At 41.6% G+C, this 20,041-nt stretch overlaps 1 protein-coding gene and 1 long non-coding RNA gene across 4 annotated transcripts in view; one reads left to right on the top strand and one right to left on the bottom strand.

Annotated features, from left to right (window-relative positions):
- The window catches only part of LOC120788192, a 10,877-nt gene extending 10,565 nt beyond the window's left edge, over nucleotides 1–312 (top strand). The window contains exon 5 of one of the 2 annotated variants that reach the window (XR_005707199.1): nucleotides 214–312. This is a non-coding gene — a long non-coding RNA (uncharacterized LOC120788192). The remainder of the gene's footprint in view (nucleotides 1–213) is intronic. The other variant, XR_005707200.1, reaches the window with a different exon arrangement.
- The window catches only part of LOC120788188 (xylosyltransferase 1-like), a 36,874-nt gene that overhangs the window by 2,605 nt on the left and 14,228 nt on the right, over nucleotides 1–20,041 (bottom strand). Inside the window, exons 3-11 of one of the 2 annotated variants that reach the window (XM_040123758.1) lie at nucleotides 17,223–17,395; nucleotides 16,645–16,847; nucleotides 11,819–11,899; nucleotides 10,760–10,976; nucleotides 10,449–10,625; nucleotides 5,458–5,511; nucleotides 4,677–4,945; nucleotides 1,578–1,773; nucleotides 236–572 (exon numbers count right to left, since the gene is read on the bottom strand). In XM_040123758.1, coding sequence (XP_039979692.1) covers nucleotides 236–572; nucleotides 1,578–1,773; nucleotides 4,677–4,945; nucleotides 5,458–5,511; nucleotides 10,449–10,625; nucleotides 10,760–10,976; nucleotides 11,819–11,899; nucleotides 16,645–16,847; nucleotides 17,223–17,395 — 1,707 coding nt within the window. The remainder of the gene's footprint in view (nucleotides 1–235; nucleotides 573–1,577; nucleotides 1,774–4,676; nucleotides 4,946–5,457; nucleotides 5,512–10,448; nucleotides 10,626–10,759; nucleotides 10,977–11,818; nucleotides 11,900–16,644; nucleotides 16,848–17,222; nucleotides 17,396–20,041) is intronic. The other variant, XM_040123759.1, reaches the window with a different exon arrangement.

Genomic DNA, 20,041 nt, shown 5'->3' with positions numbered 1-20,041 from the left:
AGACTGCATTAGTTTTAGCTAGCTGTACCTAATAAACTGACAATTGTATGTGTATATATACACACACACTGTAATTGCATATACCACGATGGAAGATTTTCACAGTATTGTCAAGCCCTAATACTGACGTGAACCAGTGGAAATCCAGTTCTGCGTCCTGCCAGAACCGGCTTTCTCTCAGTAATCTGGTTTCTTATATGGATGTAAACACAGCGGCAGTGTTTGGATCGCTCACCTTGCAGCATGGGCTGTTGGCGGTGAAACTCCAGCGGAGCCACGATGAAGCTGGTCTGGCCTAGCGGGTTCCAGTGGTGCAGCACCTTCAGAGTCCACACACCAGGCCTCAGCGGCGGGGTGAGCGGCGGACGGTAGTGGGTGACCTCAGCAGAAGCATCCACCAGGATGTCATATGTGGCAGCAATGACGTTGGTGGGGTCGATCCACACCACGGTGGCTGTCAGGTTGCTCTGGCCTCGGCTCCAGCGCTGCACGGCCACCGGCTCGTCCTCGGGACCCAGCGGACCCCCCCAGTTCCTGAAGAGACGCTCCTTAGGATCCCAATCAGTTCCCACCTGAAGAACAGGTCAGGGTCAGAAAAGGCCTAATCGAACTAACCTTCAGGCTCAAATTGCAGGTCAGTTTAGTATCTGGGAATAGCTGCCGTAAATTCTAACAGTGGCTTACAGTTGATTTTAAAAAGGACTTCAAGGTTTTACTCATTACTGAAGCGCTCCACAGTCCATGCATTTGTGGACTTAAACTCAAGTAGCAAGTCCAGTTTCATCAGGAAGGCTGTTACAAAGTGACTTTTAATTAAGTTGCATTTCTGTATTAAGTGTTTTTTTTCTGTGCCCTGTCCTGTACCCTTCTTTGTACTTTATCATTATTATTTATTGTTATTTATTGTTTTGGCATTTGTCTCATTTTCTGTGGAACATGTTGAATAGCTTGTTTCTGAACAAATTAAATAAAAGTGACCCATAACTGTACATGGTTCATTTGTTGATTATAAAAGCAAAGTGGACTCACTTTGGGGGATAATTCATCTTGTAAGTGCTAATGATCATGCCTTTTTGCCAAACAATTAATATAATAGATATTTATTATAATGTACTGATATGAAGAATGTTTTCTGAATCAACAATATATCAGAAGAACAGGGGGAGGGTGAGAAACTAAAATATTTTCATTTGTACAATTGTTTGGCAAATCTGTGCATGTAGCAGCAGTCAAATAAAATCCCTGGATATCCAAAACAAACTTTGAAAGGACGAAAGAAGAATGTAAAGCAGTAAAAGCTTTTGACAGGGCTTGTGAGAGCCTAAGAAGATTTCAACTTGTCAAAAAATGTCGAGGGGGGGTCAAATTTAAAGATATATGGTTTTCACCTGCTGGTGCTGTTTTCAAAACAAACCTAAAAGTTTAACAAGCATCTTAATAAATTGCTGAATATGACATTTAAACGTACTGAATAATCATATGCACCGACAATATCAGCTACTGGCAGCTTTAATCAACAATGTCAGCATCCATGTTGGTCAAGTTGATATAAATACATTAGTGTGGGTGTGTCTGACCTGGGCGTGCTGCAGCCTGTTTGTGGGACTGGGGGTGCTGGCCAGGGTGAAATGGTCTTTGGTTGTCACCCAGGTCTCCAGGCTCTCCAGCTGGGTGGAAGCTCGGTTAGAGGCTACATGACGTACAAGGTAGCCCTGGAACTGGTCTGACAGGAAGTAGAGGTGGACTGACACTGGGTGGCTTGTGGCGACGTACCTGAGACACACACACACACACACACACTAACTGCACTGAGACCACGTCTGCGATAAAGTGCATACATTTGAAAAAGCATCTTTTCTCTCTGTGTTGTCCTTCCACCCACACACAGCTGGCAGACTCCCTGTGTAATCACTTGTTTCGTGAGTCAATATCTGTAACCTCGAAGGTAAGGTGTTATCATTGACACATTAGCCGTGCTAGCTGCATGGCTCTATGGCTAGCAAGGTCAGTCTGTCCACCACTTTGGTCCAGACCGAAATATCTGAACAGCTATTGGATAGATTGCCATGGAATTTCGAACTCACCTTTACGCCCCCCTCGGGATGAATTGTAATAATCGATTTTTAATCTAACCCCATCATCAATGACAATCCCATCAGCCTCAGCTGCACGTTGGGGTTAGTGTTAATTAGCAAATGTTAGCATGCTAAACCAAGATGGTAAGCATGGTAACCATTATACCTGGTAAACACCAGCATGTTAGCATACTGGCATTAGTATTTTACTCAAAACTCTGCTGTGCCTAAGTACACCTCTGGGCCTCTTTGTGTTTCCGTGTTCAGACCGCCTAATCAGTGTACAACAGTGGTTTAATGGAAGGTTGCAATGCAGTAGCCCAGTAATTACACTGAGCCTAGGTTATCAACGAGCTAACCTTTGATCAAATCACTTTTTAAACTGGTCTGACGAGAGCAACACAGCAATATGTGAGTAACAACACCTGCACCATGAGATCAGCTGTACTGAAACATAAAATCAGCCATCACAGAGCCAGAGAAGACTGAATGGAGCACGAGCAGGAACGGGCCCTCTTTGTTGGAGTCTTAGCTCCATACAAACACCTACTAGTTGGTGGCAGAAATGTAAAATGTTGGTGTTCTCAAAGCAAAAGAGGAGGCAGAGATTTTTACTGTTTTCTTGTTTTTAATGTAAGTGCAGACCAAAATCTGCAAACTATAAACTATTTCAGAATGCTAATGTGGATGGAGCCATGTCTGACATGTACATGGTGTTTTCAAATTTATTCCACATTAGTGTAGACATGGTTTTATATGTTGTTTGACTAAAATCACAGGTTTGAAGGGAACAGACTAGTCCTGTTTTACCTCCCCCTATCCTCCCCATGCACACACACACACACACACACACACACACACACACACACACACACACACACACACACACACACACTTCCCATAATGCTGCCCCCACCCATTCTAGCCACCAATCCCCACCCAAAATCCAACAAGTACCTCCTTGTACGTACTGTGGGTCTCCACCCACCCCCCCCAACCACACACACACACACACACACACACACACACACACACACACACACACATACTCTACTGGAAAAATCCAGCCTGTGCAGAAACTGAAGCCTGATTGTACCTCAGGACAAGCTAGCGTTATCTTCGTATTTAATTTGGACTGGCAAACACACACAAACACCAGTGGTGGTGAGTTTAGTGGAAAGACATATTTCGTCAGCCAGTCCTCATCGTTTCCCCTCAGACAGTGATTGTGCAGTTTCTCTCTCTGCAAAAAATACGAGCAAAACACAATTTACTGGCCCAGCGACTAAATGACTTATACAAAGCGCCCTCATATACTCACAACAGGTGAGGACTGATATCTGTGTATGAAGCGGAAATGGGCATTTAACAAAGCCAGAAACAATTTTAGCACAGACTTCACATCTGTAGTTCAGTCTATTTGGTCCAAATCAAGGAATAAAGATCCACTGTTGTCTTTTAGTTCTGGTCTACTTCTTGTTCACACTGGCTTGTTACAAAAACACCTAGTCATTGGGACTGACAGGTAATTCAGTCACTGGATAATGTTGGGTACTGTCATCATCAGCACAACATGGATCCACATGGGAAAATCAAATTTCTGGTAACTGACGCTAAGTGATGCTGCACTTACACAAACATCTAAGATTCAGTAATCTCGTCTGATGTCTCAAGGGAATAATCAAGACAGCAAATGGACCTCATATCTTAAGTAGTGACAAAGTGGAAAAAAAGGGTGTCTTGTATCAAACGTTATGGAGGGAATTTGGATTACTTAGGAGATTGCTTTTTTTTGACAGTTCACAGTTCGACAGTCAGCTTTCACACAAACCAAAATGAACCGACCCAAAAGGTAAAACATTCCAAAATCTGTTTGAACCGAACCAAACAGGTTAGATGTAAAAGAACTATGCACTGTAACTGGGATCATTATAGTGAGATTGTCAAACTAAAATGAACTTTAGTACCAGTGGCCCCAATACAAAACGTTCTGGAATACTTTAGGAGGCATGTTAAACCCATCAAGAACCCCTGGAACTCCCCCAAGCATCCTTTTATAATATTCAAGAACCCCCGGACCCACATCAAGAACTCCTGCAGCCCATTTAGAAACCCTAGGAATCCCATTGAGAACCCCCTGAACTCCTAATACTTTTTACAATCATCTAAGAACCCTTGAGGAACGTGTTTGACTTCACAAGCCGTTTGGCCAGCCTAGTACCATATACTGTATGTAATAAGAGAGCTAGAGATACTATAGCAGAAAATAGGTTGTTTTTTCCCCACTGGCTTCCACATTAATGTGGACTTGACAAAATACACACAGTGTGGGCTTTTCTGGATTTTGAGTACATTTACAAATATTCAATATTTATGTTTCAAGTACACAAAGCAAAGAGCCACAATTGACCTTGTCTACTGTTCGAAGGGTCCTGTCTTGACCACTTTTACAGAGAGTCTTTTATAGTGGTGCTGTATGGGGAAAATACTTAATGTTTTTTTTTTAGTTTGGCCAGGGACAAACTGACAGCAAGACTGACGATCACACTGCATCCAGCTCTCTTAACACATCAATGCCATCCCTGGTAACCATGCTTGTACCTGCAGCTGTTATCGTTGGGATGGCCCTGCAGTGAGTTGGCAGCGCGGGATAATCCCATACGAGCGAAGGCATGATAGTGGCTGAGTGCGGAGTCTGATAGGCTGGCAGGCCCGTCCGTCTCCTGCTCATAGATGTTTTCCCAGTAGGCCTGGAGGCCCGGGGTGCCTGAGGCAAACGCTCCAAACAGGAAGGAGTCCAGCTGGCTGATGATCTCCTGACTGACACTGGCCTCAAACTTCCTGGCAAAGAAGGTGGGTCTGGACACTTGCTGTGGTCAGGAAAGACAGGAGGAGACAAGCAGGGATGATTACAATTAGATATACTTTGACATTCAATAAAAAATTAGTAAGGGGACAGAGAGAGACCATATACTGTAGAAAATAAGGAGAAATAAGTGCATAACCCACAAATGACAATCAAGAAAAAGAAGAAAGTAAGATAGAAGAATATTAAATAAACTCCTGGAACTCATTAAATATGAGTGATCTGGAGCAGTTTCCAGTGATTTTATTGAGCTCAAAAGTCAGTGTGGTAGATGAATCTTTGCCAGAACTAGCTTATGAGTCGACATATTTAATCAATATCCTGTGTGTGCATAACCGCTTGTGTTAATCTGATCTGTACCGAAGAAAACTTTAATTACAGCACCCCGAGAGCCCAGTGGGTCACCCGTGGTAGTGACATGACATTCAAGGAGAAAGCTGCTGTAAAACTGCACAAAATTGACGCTCATTAACACAGATTCAGAGTCAGTCAGTGCAGTGTGCTACTGTACTCTACCAGTCTGGTGCAGCTGGGTGTTAAATGCCTTGCTCCATGGCACCTTGTCACCAACTGTTGTGGTGGGAGACAACAGAAGGAGAAAGGATGTGAGAGGAGTTCCAGTGACCTCTGCTGATGAGGGGCCAGAGAGCTGATTCTGTCTGCATGTTCAATATGACCTGTGGTCAGTGTTTGGGCCAAAAATAACTTTGCATGCAGTTTCACACACGTGCTAAAAACAGCCCCTGCAGCAAGCGATCACTCGAATGTTCAACATACACACAACCATTTATATAAACACACAGTAAAAACTATGATTTTATTTTCATCATTTCATGCTCAAGCCAAACCTTATGATACTATGGCAACCACAGACAACTCCCTGGCAACAAACACAAACACACACACACACACACACACACACACACACACACACACACACACACACACACACACATGGTCTATGGCCAACAAAGTTTGACACCGTGATGCCTGGATAACAAAGGAGAAGTGAAATAGCTCTGTGAAGAAAAAAACAAAAACAAAAAACAAAACACCGGAACTGACAATCTGTGCTGATCAGCAACAGTCCACAGGAAAATAAACTATCCCCAGAAACAAAAATCCAACGTACTAAAAACAAAATGGACAGGAAGACCGTGCCTCAATATTCCAACACAGTGAGTAAAAGACATTAAGTCAAATTTAGGTTGATTGGATGTTAATGGGTATGTCTGTGCCACCAGTAATTTAAATATTACCAAACCTGAGATCTCATTGTGTTTGATAAATACATCAGAAGAAAACCTTTTATTTTGAAGGCTAAGCACAAAACCTGGAGGGCGTCTCAGTCTCAGTTGTGACCAACAGGTTTCCTTTGGTGCTTATGTTACTTTCTGGCTACTGATTGATATATTTTCTGGGCCAATATGTATCGTCCGATTTTCCCAGATATATTTGTTTTGGCATATATGTGGGTCATTCAGTGACAGTATATGTCAGTACAGGTAGGTCAGAGATATGTTTGAGGTCATTTAGAAACAGCGTCTCCATTACATTTGTCCTCCAGAGAACAAGACGTGTGTATTTTTTCACTTTAAAATGTCTCATTCACTATGTATCTTTGTCAAAGTGCTGTTAGGAAATAATTTAAGGGATTCTTTAGAAAAAAAAAAAGAGTTTATCTTTTGCATTTATATTAAAAAACAAACAGAGGCTGATATATCATTATCAGATTTTTTAATATCTATGTCGGCCTTAAGAATTGGGTATTGGTTGGGCTCTACTGCTGTGATGTGAGAAAATAGCGTCGTGTTATGACTTAATGTGTTTTTTTATGTCTTGATTATGCAACTGTGAGTGAAATAGAGCTGCAACTAACAATTATTCTCATTATCGATTACGTTGCAGATTATTTTCATGATTGATCAATTCATTTTATGCTCTATAAATTCTCCAAAAATAGTGAAAAAAGTCATAATCATAAAATTTCCCAAAATTCCAGTTAACATATTTGAATATCTTGTTTTGTCTGACCAACAGCCCAAAGCCTTAGAATATTCAACTTACTATCACAGAAGACTGACACCAGCAGATATTCATCTTTAAGAAGCTAGAACCAAAGGATTTTTTGGCGTTTTTGCATCTAAAATGACTAAAACGATTAATCTGTTATCAAAATTGTTGCAGATTTTCATTTGCCCTGCTAATCAATCAATCATTTCGGCTTTAGAGTGAACGCTAGTGACTTGTATTTCTAGATATTCAAAGACACTTCACGTAAGAACAAAAAAATATACCTGGGAACCCTCCACCCTACATCCTACGGAAAAGCAGGTTAAGCAATGGTCAGGTCTCCCGCTCTCTCACATATCCACGTACGCTCTCACTCACACACACACGCGCACACACACTCGTCATGTGGCCCGGCCTGGAGGGAGGAAGGGCGTGGTTTATGATATCATCAGGAGGGTGTGACTTCACCAAACCGACTCTCGGTGGGCTCCGGCAGCACCAACGAGCAAGGAAACCCCAACATAATGAGAACCATGAGACCACAGCGGAGCTCGTTGTTCAGCAGGACAGTTTTATCTAAGAGGCTATTCTGGGTCTGTTGCCTTACGATCTGTGTCCCTACACAGCTGAAGACAAGTAGGAGCCGCTAGTTACAGGGTCGGGAAGGATTTTTGTTTCCTTCATCTTAAGATCAGAGGGAAATTATACCCATGTCTCTTTCCTACACGTTCTCCACTCTGCCTGACGGAGGTCGGCTAAATATGAGCTCTTCTCTTCTTGGACCTGCTTCAGCTGTGTTAAGTCAACATCTGACACGTTTTGACCCTGGGCACATGCCGCTTTGGATTTTACTTTCTCTCTTTTTGGTTGTTTTAGTTTATTTTTAATTTACATTTTTAGTTACAGCAATAAATAATAATTATTTTCATTATTGATTATTCTTTCAATTATTTTGATTAACAGATAGGTTTAGTCTATAAATGTCAAAAAATTGTGTCAGCTTTGTTTTTTCTGATCAGCAGTCCAAAACCCAAATATCACAATGATGTGTGACAAAGAAAAGTAGGTATTTTTATGTCCATTATTGATTAATCTGCTGATTCTTTTCTCGATTAATCGTTTGGTCAATAAATTGTCAGAAAAAAAAAGAGAGTAAAATACCGATCACAACTTCCTAAAGCACAAGGTGACATTTTCAGACTGCTTGTTTTGTACAACCAACAGCCTAAAATGTAAATATATAATAATAACTTTATTGTTATAGCAGACTAAGAAAACCTGTAAATATTTACACTTGAGAAGCTAAAACCAATTAATTTAATCTAATTGACTAACTATTTTAGGGTTGCAAATAATGATCATTTTCATAATCGACTGATTTATCAATTATTTCCTCAATTAATCTACATTAGTCTATAAAATGTAAGAAAACAGAAAGATGAGCAACTCAAAGACGCCCACGTTTCCCAAAACTAACACAAAACAAACGTATATTTTTTTGGCTGGACATCCTAATCTCGAGTGTTTCAAATGGTCAAATAATGGAAGAAACTAAAGTAGCGTGTGAAAATGCGTCTATTGTACTGTACATACACTACCGCTCAAAAGTTTTAGAACAGCACAATTTTTCCAGCTGTTAATACAATTTACATAATTCAATGTCTGTGTTTCTAGAGCAAAAAAAACAAACAGCTGGAGATGTAAAAGCAGGAATCATGGAATCTTCTTCTTGAACTCAATTTAATCTAAATTTCTGACTCATCCAGCAACTGAACCCAATCATCACCTTCTTTCTTTTTTCAGAAAGTTCGTCCCAACACTTGTAAAAGTTCCCACGAATGTGTTGCCCCTGCAGGTCGCTTTGCTTTCACCCTCTGTGCAGTTCATCCCAAACCAGCTCTGTGGGGTTGAGGTCTGGAGACTGTGCTGGTCTTCCACCATGTGAGGCCCCTGTCTGGTTCTGTTCCTCTAACGTTCTGGGTCATTATCTTGCTGTAGGATGAACCCCTGACCGACCAGTCTGTCTTCTTCTGCTACTTGACTTTTTCTCACCACTCTGAAATACACAGCCCTATTTCCTGCAGTACAGTGTTGTCCTACTAAAGCATCAGAGGGTTTAGTAACGCAGTTTGTTCCAACAGAGGGTTTGGAAGTCATCAATTAAAGTCGGGCCATCTGTAGGAGTTAACTGCATTAACTTTTAAGGCTTCATTTACTTCTATTGCTGCAGGAAAGTTCTTAATCCCCGAAAAAGGCCTGTTTTCTATGAAATTCACATGGTTTTTCAGTTTTTGGTGACCTAAACTTTTTTTTTTTTTTTTCCTGGCCAGTTAATCGTTTGCCTTTGTACCATTTAAGGTTATTCACCGGACTTGAACTGCTCAAATTCAATAAAAACTGGGAAAATGGCAGCGTTCTAAAAGTCTTCTGTAGTATACTCCACATGTGTGTTCCTGACCCTTACATTCAGGACTCTGAGTTGCTTTGCTAGCTGGCAAAACCCGACATTATGCTAATGACAACCTTAGAAACCTCAGCGGCAACTAGCTACAAAGATCTAAAAATACTAACTGCCTTAAATGTACAGCTGTTTCCAGGATCATCTCTCCTTATAGAAACCATCAGTAGCTCGACCGCAGACGCTGTCTTTAGGTCTGTCGGTACACAGAGCCAAGGACCGCGTGTTGTAAGTAAAAGTGGCACTGCTAATTTGTGAAGACAAAGCTATTCTGGTCCCCAGCCGCTGAGGCCCTGAGAAGGAAAGGTGGAGAGTACAGACTGACTGAACGTCCAGGGTCACTACCGTGACTGTTATCTTGGTAGCCCTGCTCAACCAGCCTTTACAGGACTGTAACATTATCACACTTCATACAAAAAAAAGATGAGCCATGCAGAGCTTTGAGACAACTGAGGAGTTAAAGAGAGACCATCTTCAGTGTCATCTGTCATGGTGGAAAGGTCAAATAGTAAGACAAGGGGTCTCTTATCCTTTTTCAGAAACAATCATACAGGACACTGTTAACAGACTTGGACCGTGGCTACCGAGGACATTTAAAGTTCTTTGGTCTCGCAGGGCTGTCTGTCTGATATAAAACTCAGTGAGTCTCAGGAGAGTTCCACTACGCCTGTGCAGAGCTGCACTTCGCACTTTGCGTGTACATGGAAAAACAGCACTTAACCTTGGTCGGCGGGCCGGTGGCAGAATGTCAAATACAGTAACTTGAAGCAACAGCTCAAGTTTTCAAGCAGGTACACGCAGCGATGCAGTCGTCAAAGTGGAAGGGTGTAAAAGCATTGCTTGACTCTTTCAGTTTTACAGACAGAAAATCTGATTTTTTTTTAATAGTCTGAAGTTGTTAAAAACTTGACCAGCCAAATTATTTTTGGCTGGTGTGAGCTGTCTGACGATAGCTCACACTAGCCAGAGCTCAGCGGCAAATAACAGGAAATGGGCTCAGATTGTCATCAGCGTGTTCACGTACGTTAGGGCTCACCTGGAATCGCGGAAGATCTGGAGGCTTGAAGTCGTTGGGTGAGCAGCCACACCAGTCCACAATGTGCTTATACTGGCATTTACACCCCAGTTTGCGGTTCCAGTTGGTGAGCCTCAGGTTGTTGTCCACCATGGTCTCACAGTGGGGGCTGTTCTCCAGCACGGTGTGGAAAAATGACTGGAGGTGGAGGCAAGTACAGAAAGACAGACAAGGTTCTTCGCATTTGTCTTCCAATCTCAATTAAGTATCTAATCTACAAGTTTTAACTGTAATTGACTGTTGTGACTCATTGGCATTCCTGCCTGTGTTACCTCAGCAGGCAGCAGTGTGTAGGTGTAGAAGCGCTTCATGTTGCTGACCAACTCGTCTCTGGAGTTAACCACATAATCCACGAAGGGCCGGTTGAGTAGGAACCAGTCAGAGCCTCCGTCCACAGCAATGCCCTCTGGGATCTTGCGGTCCCCGAGACGCCACATGTGGGTGTCGCACTCGTAGAAGAGACGGTCAAGACCCTGTTTACGGATGAAACTGAGATGACACAGGGTTTTCAGTGTTGAGGTGAATGATCAAACTGAGCAACAGATCAAATGCTTCCACCTGGAGACACATTTACTGTCATACTGTAGAAAGAGACCATATTTTTGACATAGGATGTCGGTGTAAGCGACTTAATGACTAAAACTGTGTCTAAACGTAAAAACACACTGAGGTTTCACATCCTGGATAGAAGAAAAATACATGAAAGAAAATGAGGACAAAGCCATAATAATATAATATTGGCTTAGATGCCAAGTCAAGTGTAGTGTTGTAGTGACAACATCTTTTAGCCAAGAGATCTGGAAATATACTGCAGCTTGTACAAACTGCAGTTGCCAGAGTTGCCTGTATTCATATCTATGCACCGGCCCTTTGTGACTTCAAGAAATTTTATTACCAGTTTTCAGTCCACTTAAAGGTGATTCTGCTCAGGGCAGACGTGCAAAAGCAAACGTGAATGACAACTGTGAAGCCTTAAATCATGCAAACCAGGACTATATAAGCATATTTTTGGCCATATTTTGATATGAGAAGTTGTCAGTGTGTTTGGGCTTCAGCCACATGTAAACTTAACACGTACACATTAAGTTTTGATTGTTTTTTCCTATTATATCGAATCTACGAAAGCAAAGAAGAAAAAAGGGAAAGGGGCCGTCATAGTTTGTGGATCATTCAACTTCCATCTGACATTTAGAGGAGTAGTTCAGAATCTTTTTTGTTTGTTACAAAAAGTCTTATTTCACCATCAGAGATAAAGAAACAAACATAAAGGACGACAAAAACGGAGAGATAAACTGTGGTAGAGAGACACAGGGAGCTAACGACTCTCTTACCGTGCATTGTCTCTGCCGTGAGATTTGATGAAGTTCATGTTGCGGTACTTTGACAGGAAAGCCACCAGCTGTTCATTGGTCCTGAGGAGGGAGAGCAGCTGTCAATCACCAACTCGGGCAATAATCACATGGCACGGACTCAACCTGATCAGTCCGCTGTTCTTGGCGACGTTTGTCACAGAAACACACCTCCAGCTTCGTGCTGTAAACCTCGGTTAGACTGACGTGTGACCTTGCGGATCCACGGGTCAGTGATGGTCTGTGTTTTAGCCATGCTAGAGGCATTGCTCTAGGCATGGCGGTGTCAGTCTGTCAGTCCACCGCTTTAGTCCAGAAATATCTCGACTGCTGTTGGATGGATTACCATGAAATTTGCTACAGACATTCATGGGCCACAGACAATGCCTCCTAATGACTTTGGTGAGGCATGGACTTCTCCTCCAGCGCCACCATGAGGTTTACATTGACAATAAAATAAAACTAAAAACTATAAGATGGTCATTAAATTTAATTGACATATTCGTGTTCCCCTCAGGATGAATTGCTAGAGCTTAATCAGGTCAAAATGTTAATTTATCCAATACTTTGGTTTATGACCAAATACCTGCAAAACTAATGACGACTGTCATCCAGACGTTTACTTTCACTGCAGAAAAGTCTGTCCACTGCCACTTTATTCAAAGGCCCGTTGCGTCGTATTGACACTGTGCAATATGATCCCTTTAGCTCAGATGGAAGATGTAAAAAAAGCTGTTGTTTAAATTTGCACAGTGAACTATCACGCATGACTAAAAACTACATTGTATATTTGTACTGGTGATAATATGGAGTGGTGTCTATGTAGACACCCAATCTCAATTTCTCATCGTCCTATAATTCATCCACACCTGAAATTTACTTTTGATCATTTAAATCGCTGAAACATGTCACACTTTAAAAACTCCTCCGGCAAAAACATAACATGTTGTCATCTGTTTGGCCACAGTAAGAAGAACTAGAATTACCGCCTTGCGGTTCTACGCCTCCGCCAACCAGTCAAGTTGCAGTTTACATCCATGTCTGTCTAGACTCATGTAATATATGTAGCGAAGACTGCGAAGGACTTTAGAAAAACGGGTTTTGTGAGGTCACAGTGTGCGTGACCTTTGACCTCCAAAATCAGATCAGTTCATTCTTGAGTCGAGAGGAACATTTGTGCCAGATTTGAAGAAATTCCCCTCAAGGTGTTTTCTGAGACATTGCGTCCATGCGAACGGGACCTACATAAGGACGTATATGTCCTATTCGCATACGTACATTTGTACAAGTGTTTTGTTCGTACGTTCGAACGGACAACCCGAAATGCAAAGTGCCTCCGGCAACAGCTGTCACCAGCACGGAGGCATGAACACACACCATCAAAACATAAAACGGACTCATGCATTGTACTGTACCTTCCCGATTGTTTTTTCTTTCTTTCTTTCTTTTTTTTTCGTTAGCACTGTTCAAAGTATTTTGCCCTTTAACGGATACATGTCTAGGATGCAATAAAATGTTTTAACGATGCATCTCATTTTTTAAAGAATGCAAAATAATCTTCCATTTAGGGGAATTGGAGTGACTCCATGTCACTCTGTTTGGGAAAGCTGGACCAGCTTATTTAGCTTCCTCCTCCAAATGAGAGAAAACAGCTCAGCTCCGGTGTGTTGCCTGAAGCAGACACAGCACATTCAACCAGCCACTCCCTGCATGTAGTCTGAGCTTTAAGCACACGGCTGGAACCTGGTGTCGTCCTAATGAGTAGACAGGACAGAAGACAGACAGATCACTTTGATTGCATTTGATTACAGTCGTTAAGACGAACCGCAGGCATGCATGTGTGTGTTCATGAGTTACTGACACACATAAAACTCTGTGCTGTGATTTTGCAGCTATTTTATCTACATCTGGTCATATGTCACACAAGCCGTTTCTCATCTCGGACTTTTTTGGGTGCAAATTCTCATCTTTCAGATTGTCATAGTTTGGTGGGAATCTTCACGTGTTACCCTTTCCCCTCCAAAAATGCATTAAGACTTTGGGTACTCAGAGCTTCCAAATTTGTGTCTGTCTACAAATTTGATAACAGATGTGGACTGACCCACATTGATGATAATGCAAGTCACCAAATTTGCTTTCAGATACAAATATTAATTTTGGCCTTTTTTAAAAGCTGAAAATAAGGAACAGAACCCGATACTATTCAAAATCAATATGTGAAATATTGTTCATTTTCCTGTCAGTTATCAGGGCCTGTATTAATCAAACTTCTAAGAATTACACTTGAAAATGCTGTAAAGAGCCAGAGTAAAAAGGTTCTTTACTGAGTGTGACATACTTACCGAACTACTTACTCCTTCTTACAGAGAAACGTAAGAGTATCCTCTAAGAACAAATCTCAAGTGATCACATGAAAATCACAAGTATGCTCAGAGCATGAATAGCCAAACAGAGGCAAGGATTTTCCCTCCATCCACCGTAAGAATAATTAGATGCAATAAAATAACATGTCAGCTTTATCCTTTTTTGTTTTCCCCTGATAAAATTTAAAAAGTGGTCTAATTTCACTTTGAGTACATTCCCTGATCATAACCCAGATAAAATTCTGTTTGACGTTTAAAAAGTTTATGCAACCGTCTCTTTGCAGTTCAAGAGAAACACAAACACACACATACTGTATTGTTCCATTGACTCACACTGCCTGTGCCTTAATGACGTCACAGCTATCGATGGTGTGCTGCTAATGCTGTGGCTGTGTTATGGATTTTGGCTGGAAGGGCGTTCAAACGGTCACTTTGATGGGAGGACAGTAGAGAACAGATCCGTGTGAGTGTGTGTCTTCTTGCATTTTTATCCTTATGAGGAGTACTCACAAGAACAGAAAGATGAAGAAGAGTCCTCAGGATTAAGACACCAATTCAGTCTGTACCTCTTCGAAGAGGGTTTAGTGGCGCAAAGAAGTAGCTCCGCAAAATCTAATGGGAGTTTACAACAGAGTTCGGTTGATAAGTTTCAACTTTGTTTTTACTTCCAAATGATTTGGTTTAGGTTATAGGGTTTAACTGGGGATTTGTTTAAATCCTGACCTCAGCTTTAAAGGTGTCCGGGGGTGGGCTGTAACCACATTCCCAGATCTCCGCAATTGGGCTTATACACAGTAGAACAGAAATAATTAGTTAATTCATTAATTAACAGAAAATGAATTAGCAACAAATTTGACAAGAGGTTGACCTTAAGAGGCAAGTCTGATATCAGCCATGACATGACCAATCTACAATCAATGCAGCATCTTTATCAAGTGCTCAGTTAGATTCAGACCACAACAATCATTGGCCTCGTGTTACCTTACATAATGTGATTGCAATGAGTTCCACGCAGCGTGATACAGATATAGAGGTATTAAAATCAGTGTCGGGTGAGAAAAAGTTTCACTGGTGCATTCTCAATTCGAATACAACGACTGGGACGTTGTAGTGGCAATTTTTCACCTTTTTCTGATAAATTATAGAACTAAATATTACTTGATAATAAAAAAAAATCATTGCCACCGTTGTATGTGTAATATTATTACAACTGATAGAGTTGATCAAAAATAAGACATAAGGTAAAGAATGATTTTTACCAACTCAACAGGACTGGTCTAGTCCGGAATGACAAACTAGGGGCAAGTAGGCTTTAAATAAGCCAAAGGAACTGTACCAATTTCATGAGCCCAAACCTTGTGTCTTACTGGAGCTGATATTCGGCACAAATCACACATATATGGCTGCAGAGATCTAGAAACTCCATAGAGGTCAAAAACAGCTCACACTTGCTCCTAATTTTCCAGAACCCTGCCGAACTTGCCGATATTCAGCAACAGGCGTGACTCAGATGGTTTCTTGGGAAGGACACAACCGACCCGACCTCTTTAAGAATCGCAACATCTCTGCACCTCTAACAACAGATCAGTCGGCAGTGAGCCAAACACAAGACTGACCATATCCTCCACAAACCTCTTTTCTTTTCTGCTGCAACTACAGTGAGTTAATCATCAGTCAGTATCTCCACTGATCACAGCCAAGCGCTTTAACAATAAAGATCTCCTCAAATCCCCAAGCAGCAAGAGAGCCATTAAAGGGCTCTGCTTCAAAGCTATAGACTCCCAGTCCATGCAGAGTCAATGCACTTGTCGTCTATTGGCCACATAAGCTGATCCGTAAGACCTTAAACAAACCATACACGGCCAACAGGACTGCAAAGCCACTGGTTAGTGGCCATTAGCTGACACGGTCCTTCAACAAATCAATGTGCTGTGTGTTTGGCAGGAGCTTGACATGATTGGTAAATCTCCTAGTCTTTTGCAGTGCTATATAATGAGAACAATTTTTAACAAAACCTTTATGGATCAAAGGCTGTCTGACCAATAAAAGCTCTGTTTAGAGACTATTTCCGCAAACAGTTTTCCAACCTGCTTTAATACTTTTTCTGTACAGCTTCCTTGTTTAAGAAAAAGTAAACAATAACAGGCCTAAAATAAATAATCAGCTACTACGTCCCTTTTTATACTTTTTTTAAACCAAAAGAAAAAGAGAGAGGCCATGGTTGTCAATACTTATTTTAGGCCGGTTATCTTTATATTAATATGTTTTTCATCTTTAGTTTACCAAAGCTGTTATCCAAACATAACGGAAGGCAAAATTTGAACCCTGAACATTTGAACTATTTGCTTGAACTAAAATATGCTTGCAACCAAAAAGTAAAATCAATCACATTACTATAGGTGATTGTTCTGCTGTCTGCATCTTCTGACTGACCCGTTCTCCTACCTGATGGGGTAGTCGGCAGCGCTCAGGTTGATGAAGAAGTCCCAAGACCAGTCGGCCATTTTGAGAAGGTCCTCCATGCTGCGTAGGTACATGGTCAGCAGGCTGGCCCCGCCCCAGATGGTGGCCATCCGCCAAGGAGTTACCCGGACGTTCGGAAACTGGCTGGCCAGAGACAGGATCTCCCTGTGAAGGTAGTTGGACCTCTGAAAAGGAGAGGGGAAATGGGAGTAAAACAAGGAGGAAGGTTATAAGTTCGTTTTAAATCACCATTAATAAATGTGTTGATATCAACTCTAAATCAAACAACTTGAATCTCACAGAGAACTAACACGTCTCAAATATCCAAATTGTCATTCACATCTCCAGTTTTTTTTTCTTTGCAATTCAAATATATCTAACTACTGTTAACTGCTGCTTCCACATTTGAAAAAACAACTGTACCAACTAGAGTTTGGCTGTTTTCTGTTTGGAGGGACGAGGTTATTTTGCTCTAATCCATCAGCAGTGACTGATCCATTAGTGAATCTGTTCCATCGTCAATTTCGACTAAAAAAAGTTCTGACTGACAGTGCTCTCACCTTATCTACGTGGATGTAGTAGTAGTGTGAGGTGTGGTAGATGGCTTTGAAGAGACGCTGAAACTGTCGCGAGGCTCGGCCGTGGACGACCAAGACGAAGGCGATCCGCACCGGCACAAGCTGGGCAGCGTCTAAGGGTCCCTCATTCCACTGTACGTTCACATTAGCCTTACCTGGACAGAGAGGATAAGGACGTCAGCACAAAAAAAGGAATGCATTGTTCAAGGCGCAGTTAACGTGACTCAAATATAACGGTAATTTTAATGATGATCACATCCTGCTGGAAATTCAGTTCATGTCAGCACTCAGGTGGTGAATACAGCCTGAGAACTAATTTCTTTCTGCCTTTTCCTGAATTCTTCAACAAGGCAGTCAATCGCTGAAACTGATTAACGGATTAGTCTATAGACAGAAAATGAACTGGCAACCATTTTAAAAAATCAACCAGGTTATTTTTCTCTGGTCTCTGGTTTCAGCTCCTCAGATGTGAGGATTTACTGCTTTTCTTTGTCTTATACAGTACGATAGGAAAATTAATATTTTTGGGTTTTGGTCAGTTGGTCATACAAAAAAAACCATGTAAAAACATCAAATTGGGCTCTGGGAAATTATAAAGTGCGTTTTTTTTCTTTATTCTAAAATTAAAAGATTAAAGACAGACACTACTTGGTGGATTTTTTGTTTCTTGGTCTCAAGAGTGGGTTGTTAGACAACGACACTATCAGCATTTACCCTGTCCTCCACTCCTCTACCTTCACTTCCGTCTTTCCTGGAAGTTCTGTGTCTTTGGTTGGCTGAGCTAAATCTGCCTCTTGTAAATGCTAACCATATGACAGCCTAATGCTTCTCCATCATCACACTCACTCTAAAGATGGCACGGGTTGAGGCCTGCTTGGCCTAATTAGTGACTTTCCCAGGCTGTGGGGCATGCTGGGATTGGAGTTTGAGGAGAAATAACTGTAATCATGCGGCCCAGTCGAGCACTGCTGTGCAGACAGAGGGAGGCAGGGGGAGTGAAATCGTGTACGGCCATGGATATGCCCTCATGTCTGCATACGCAAAGAAACACCAAACTTTGTTTCAACAACCCTCTTGTTCTCTTTAAAAGACTGAGTGCATGTCAGTCAAACTCGAACATCAGACCAAACCAAATCATCTTTTACTGCTTCTCCAGCCCAGCTTCATTCTGTGGATATAATGACTAGTGTATCATCAAAGCAACCTATAATCATATAAATTAAACCTCAAACGGCCCTGGGTGGTTCTGAGAGCACGACTACAAGTAAATCATTAGTCAGCCATTCCAAAAATAAGAATACAAACTGCTTGTTTAATTAGGGTGCAATTATGCTGGATGAGTATCATCCTTGTGGTGACCAGCCTCACTGTGTCCATTCATGCTTTAAAATCCCTGAAAATAGTATTGGAAACCAATTGAATGTCTCTTCATGGCTCTGACACGTGCCGGGGTTAAAAATGTTACTCGATGGGTAAATTTAGAAGGAAAAATTTTCAAAGCAGCCGCCTGCTTGTCCCATTCCTTCGCTTTCTGTCTGTTGATCTGTCACCCTTTCATTTGTTGACTGACTCAATCATTATGTTAACACGAAGGGATAATTCAGTCCTAAAATCATAGGTTTATACATTTGAACTACGTATAAAATCTCCATATGCCGATACTCTGGATTACTCCCAAAAACATGTTCTACTGTATCTTGGAAATATACTTTATCAGACCTTGTACAAATTTAGTCTAACAAAAAATCATGGAGATCACACACATAATTAGCATGAGGCTCCACCGCGAATGGGCACAGCCATTTTTTTCTTTGACAGACATCTCTCCTGTAGTGTCTTCTTGACTATATTCCACACAAATATTTGGACCATTGTTCAATGAAGAACACACTGTGCCCTCGGGATGTCACGAGAAGAGATAACAAGTTGACGCCAAAATTCTGAAAATGTGATGGTACTAGTTCTTCTACAGGCGCCAAAGGTACCGTAGATGCTGTAGGTACTGGAGGTGTGATTCTTCCGGGACTGAAGGTGGCAGCATAATAACCCTACAGGTGTTCTAGTCCGACGTCGGATGCATAGAAGAAGGAAGTCAGGCACAGTAACAGTAACAAGGGAGATAAGTTATAGACGACCAAAAGCCAGCATGCAAATGGTGTCACGGGAGCATTTCAAACAAAAGGGGGAAACACCTCAAACTTATCTAAGCACCTCAAAGAAAGGCATCCGGATCTGTAAAACAGAACTGAGGGGGAGTTTAATGTCGTCAAAATCTTCATATCTTGAAATGTTACCGTTACACTATTGGTACGTCATCATGTTGGTCAATTTAAACTCCTGCTTGCAGAATGACTATATGGAGGTGTGTGTGTGTTTACTTGCATTTTTATATTTATAAAGACCAGTTTGAGTTATTGCCCTTGTGAGGACATTTTGGCCGGTTCTCTCAACTTCAAAGGGCTGTTTGAGGGTCAAGACCTGGTTTTAGGGTTCAGGTTAGAATAGGGTTTAGGTTAAGGTTAGGGTCAGGGGCTAGGGAATGCATAATGTCAATTAGTGTCCTCACAAGTAATGTACGACACATGTGTGTGTGTGTGTTGCTTTTACTGTGATGCGAGAAAAACAAGCAGAGGCCGTACATCACAAAGCAGAAGCTGCAAATATAATGTGTGAGGCGACTGTTTAAACCCTCTTCTAGTAACTACATTGAGAGACGAGATGCGTCAGGGTTCGTCTGAGGTGACTGATAATACAGTATGTTTGCCTCACAGTGGTTAATCGGAGCAGCACACTGCAATATC

This window comes from Xiphias gladius, chromosome 3 (genome assembly GCF_016859285.1).
Source record: "Xiphias gladius isolate SHS-SW01 ecotype Sanya breed wild chromosome 3, ASM1685928v1, whole genome shotgun sequence".
Classification (NCBI taxonomy): Eukaryota; Metazoa; Chordata; class Actinopteri; order Istiophoriformes; family Xiphiidae; genus Xiphias; species Xiphias gladius.
This window is presented reverse-complemented; position numbering and strand designations above follow the sequence as displayed.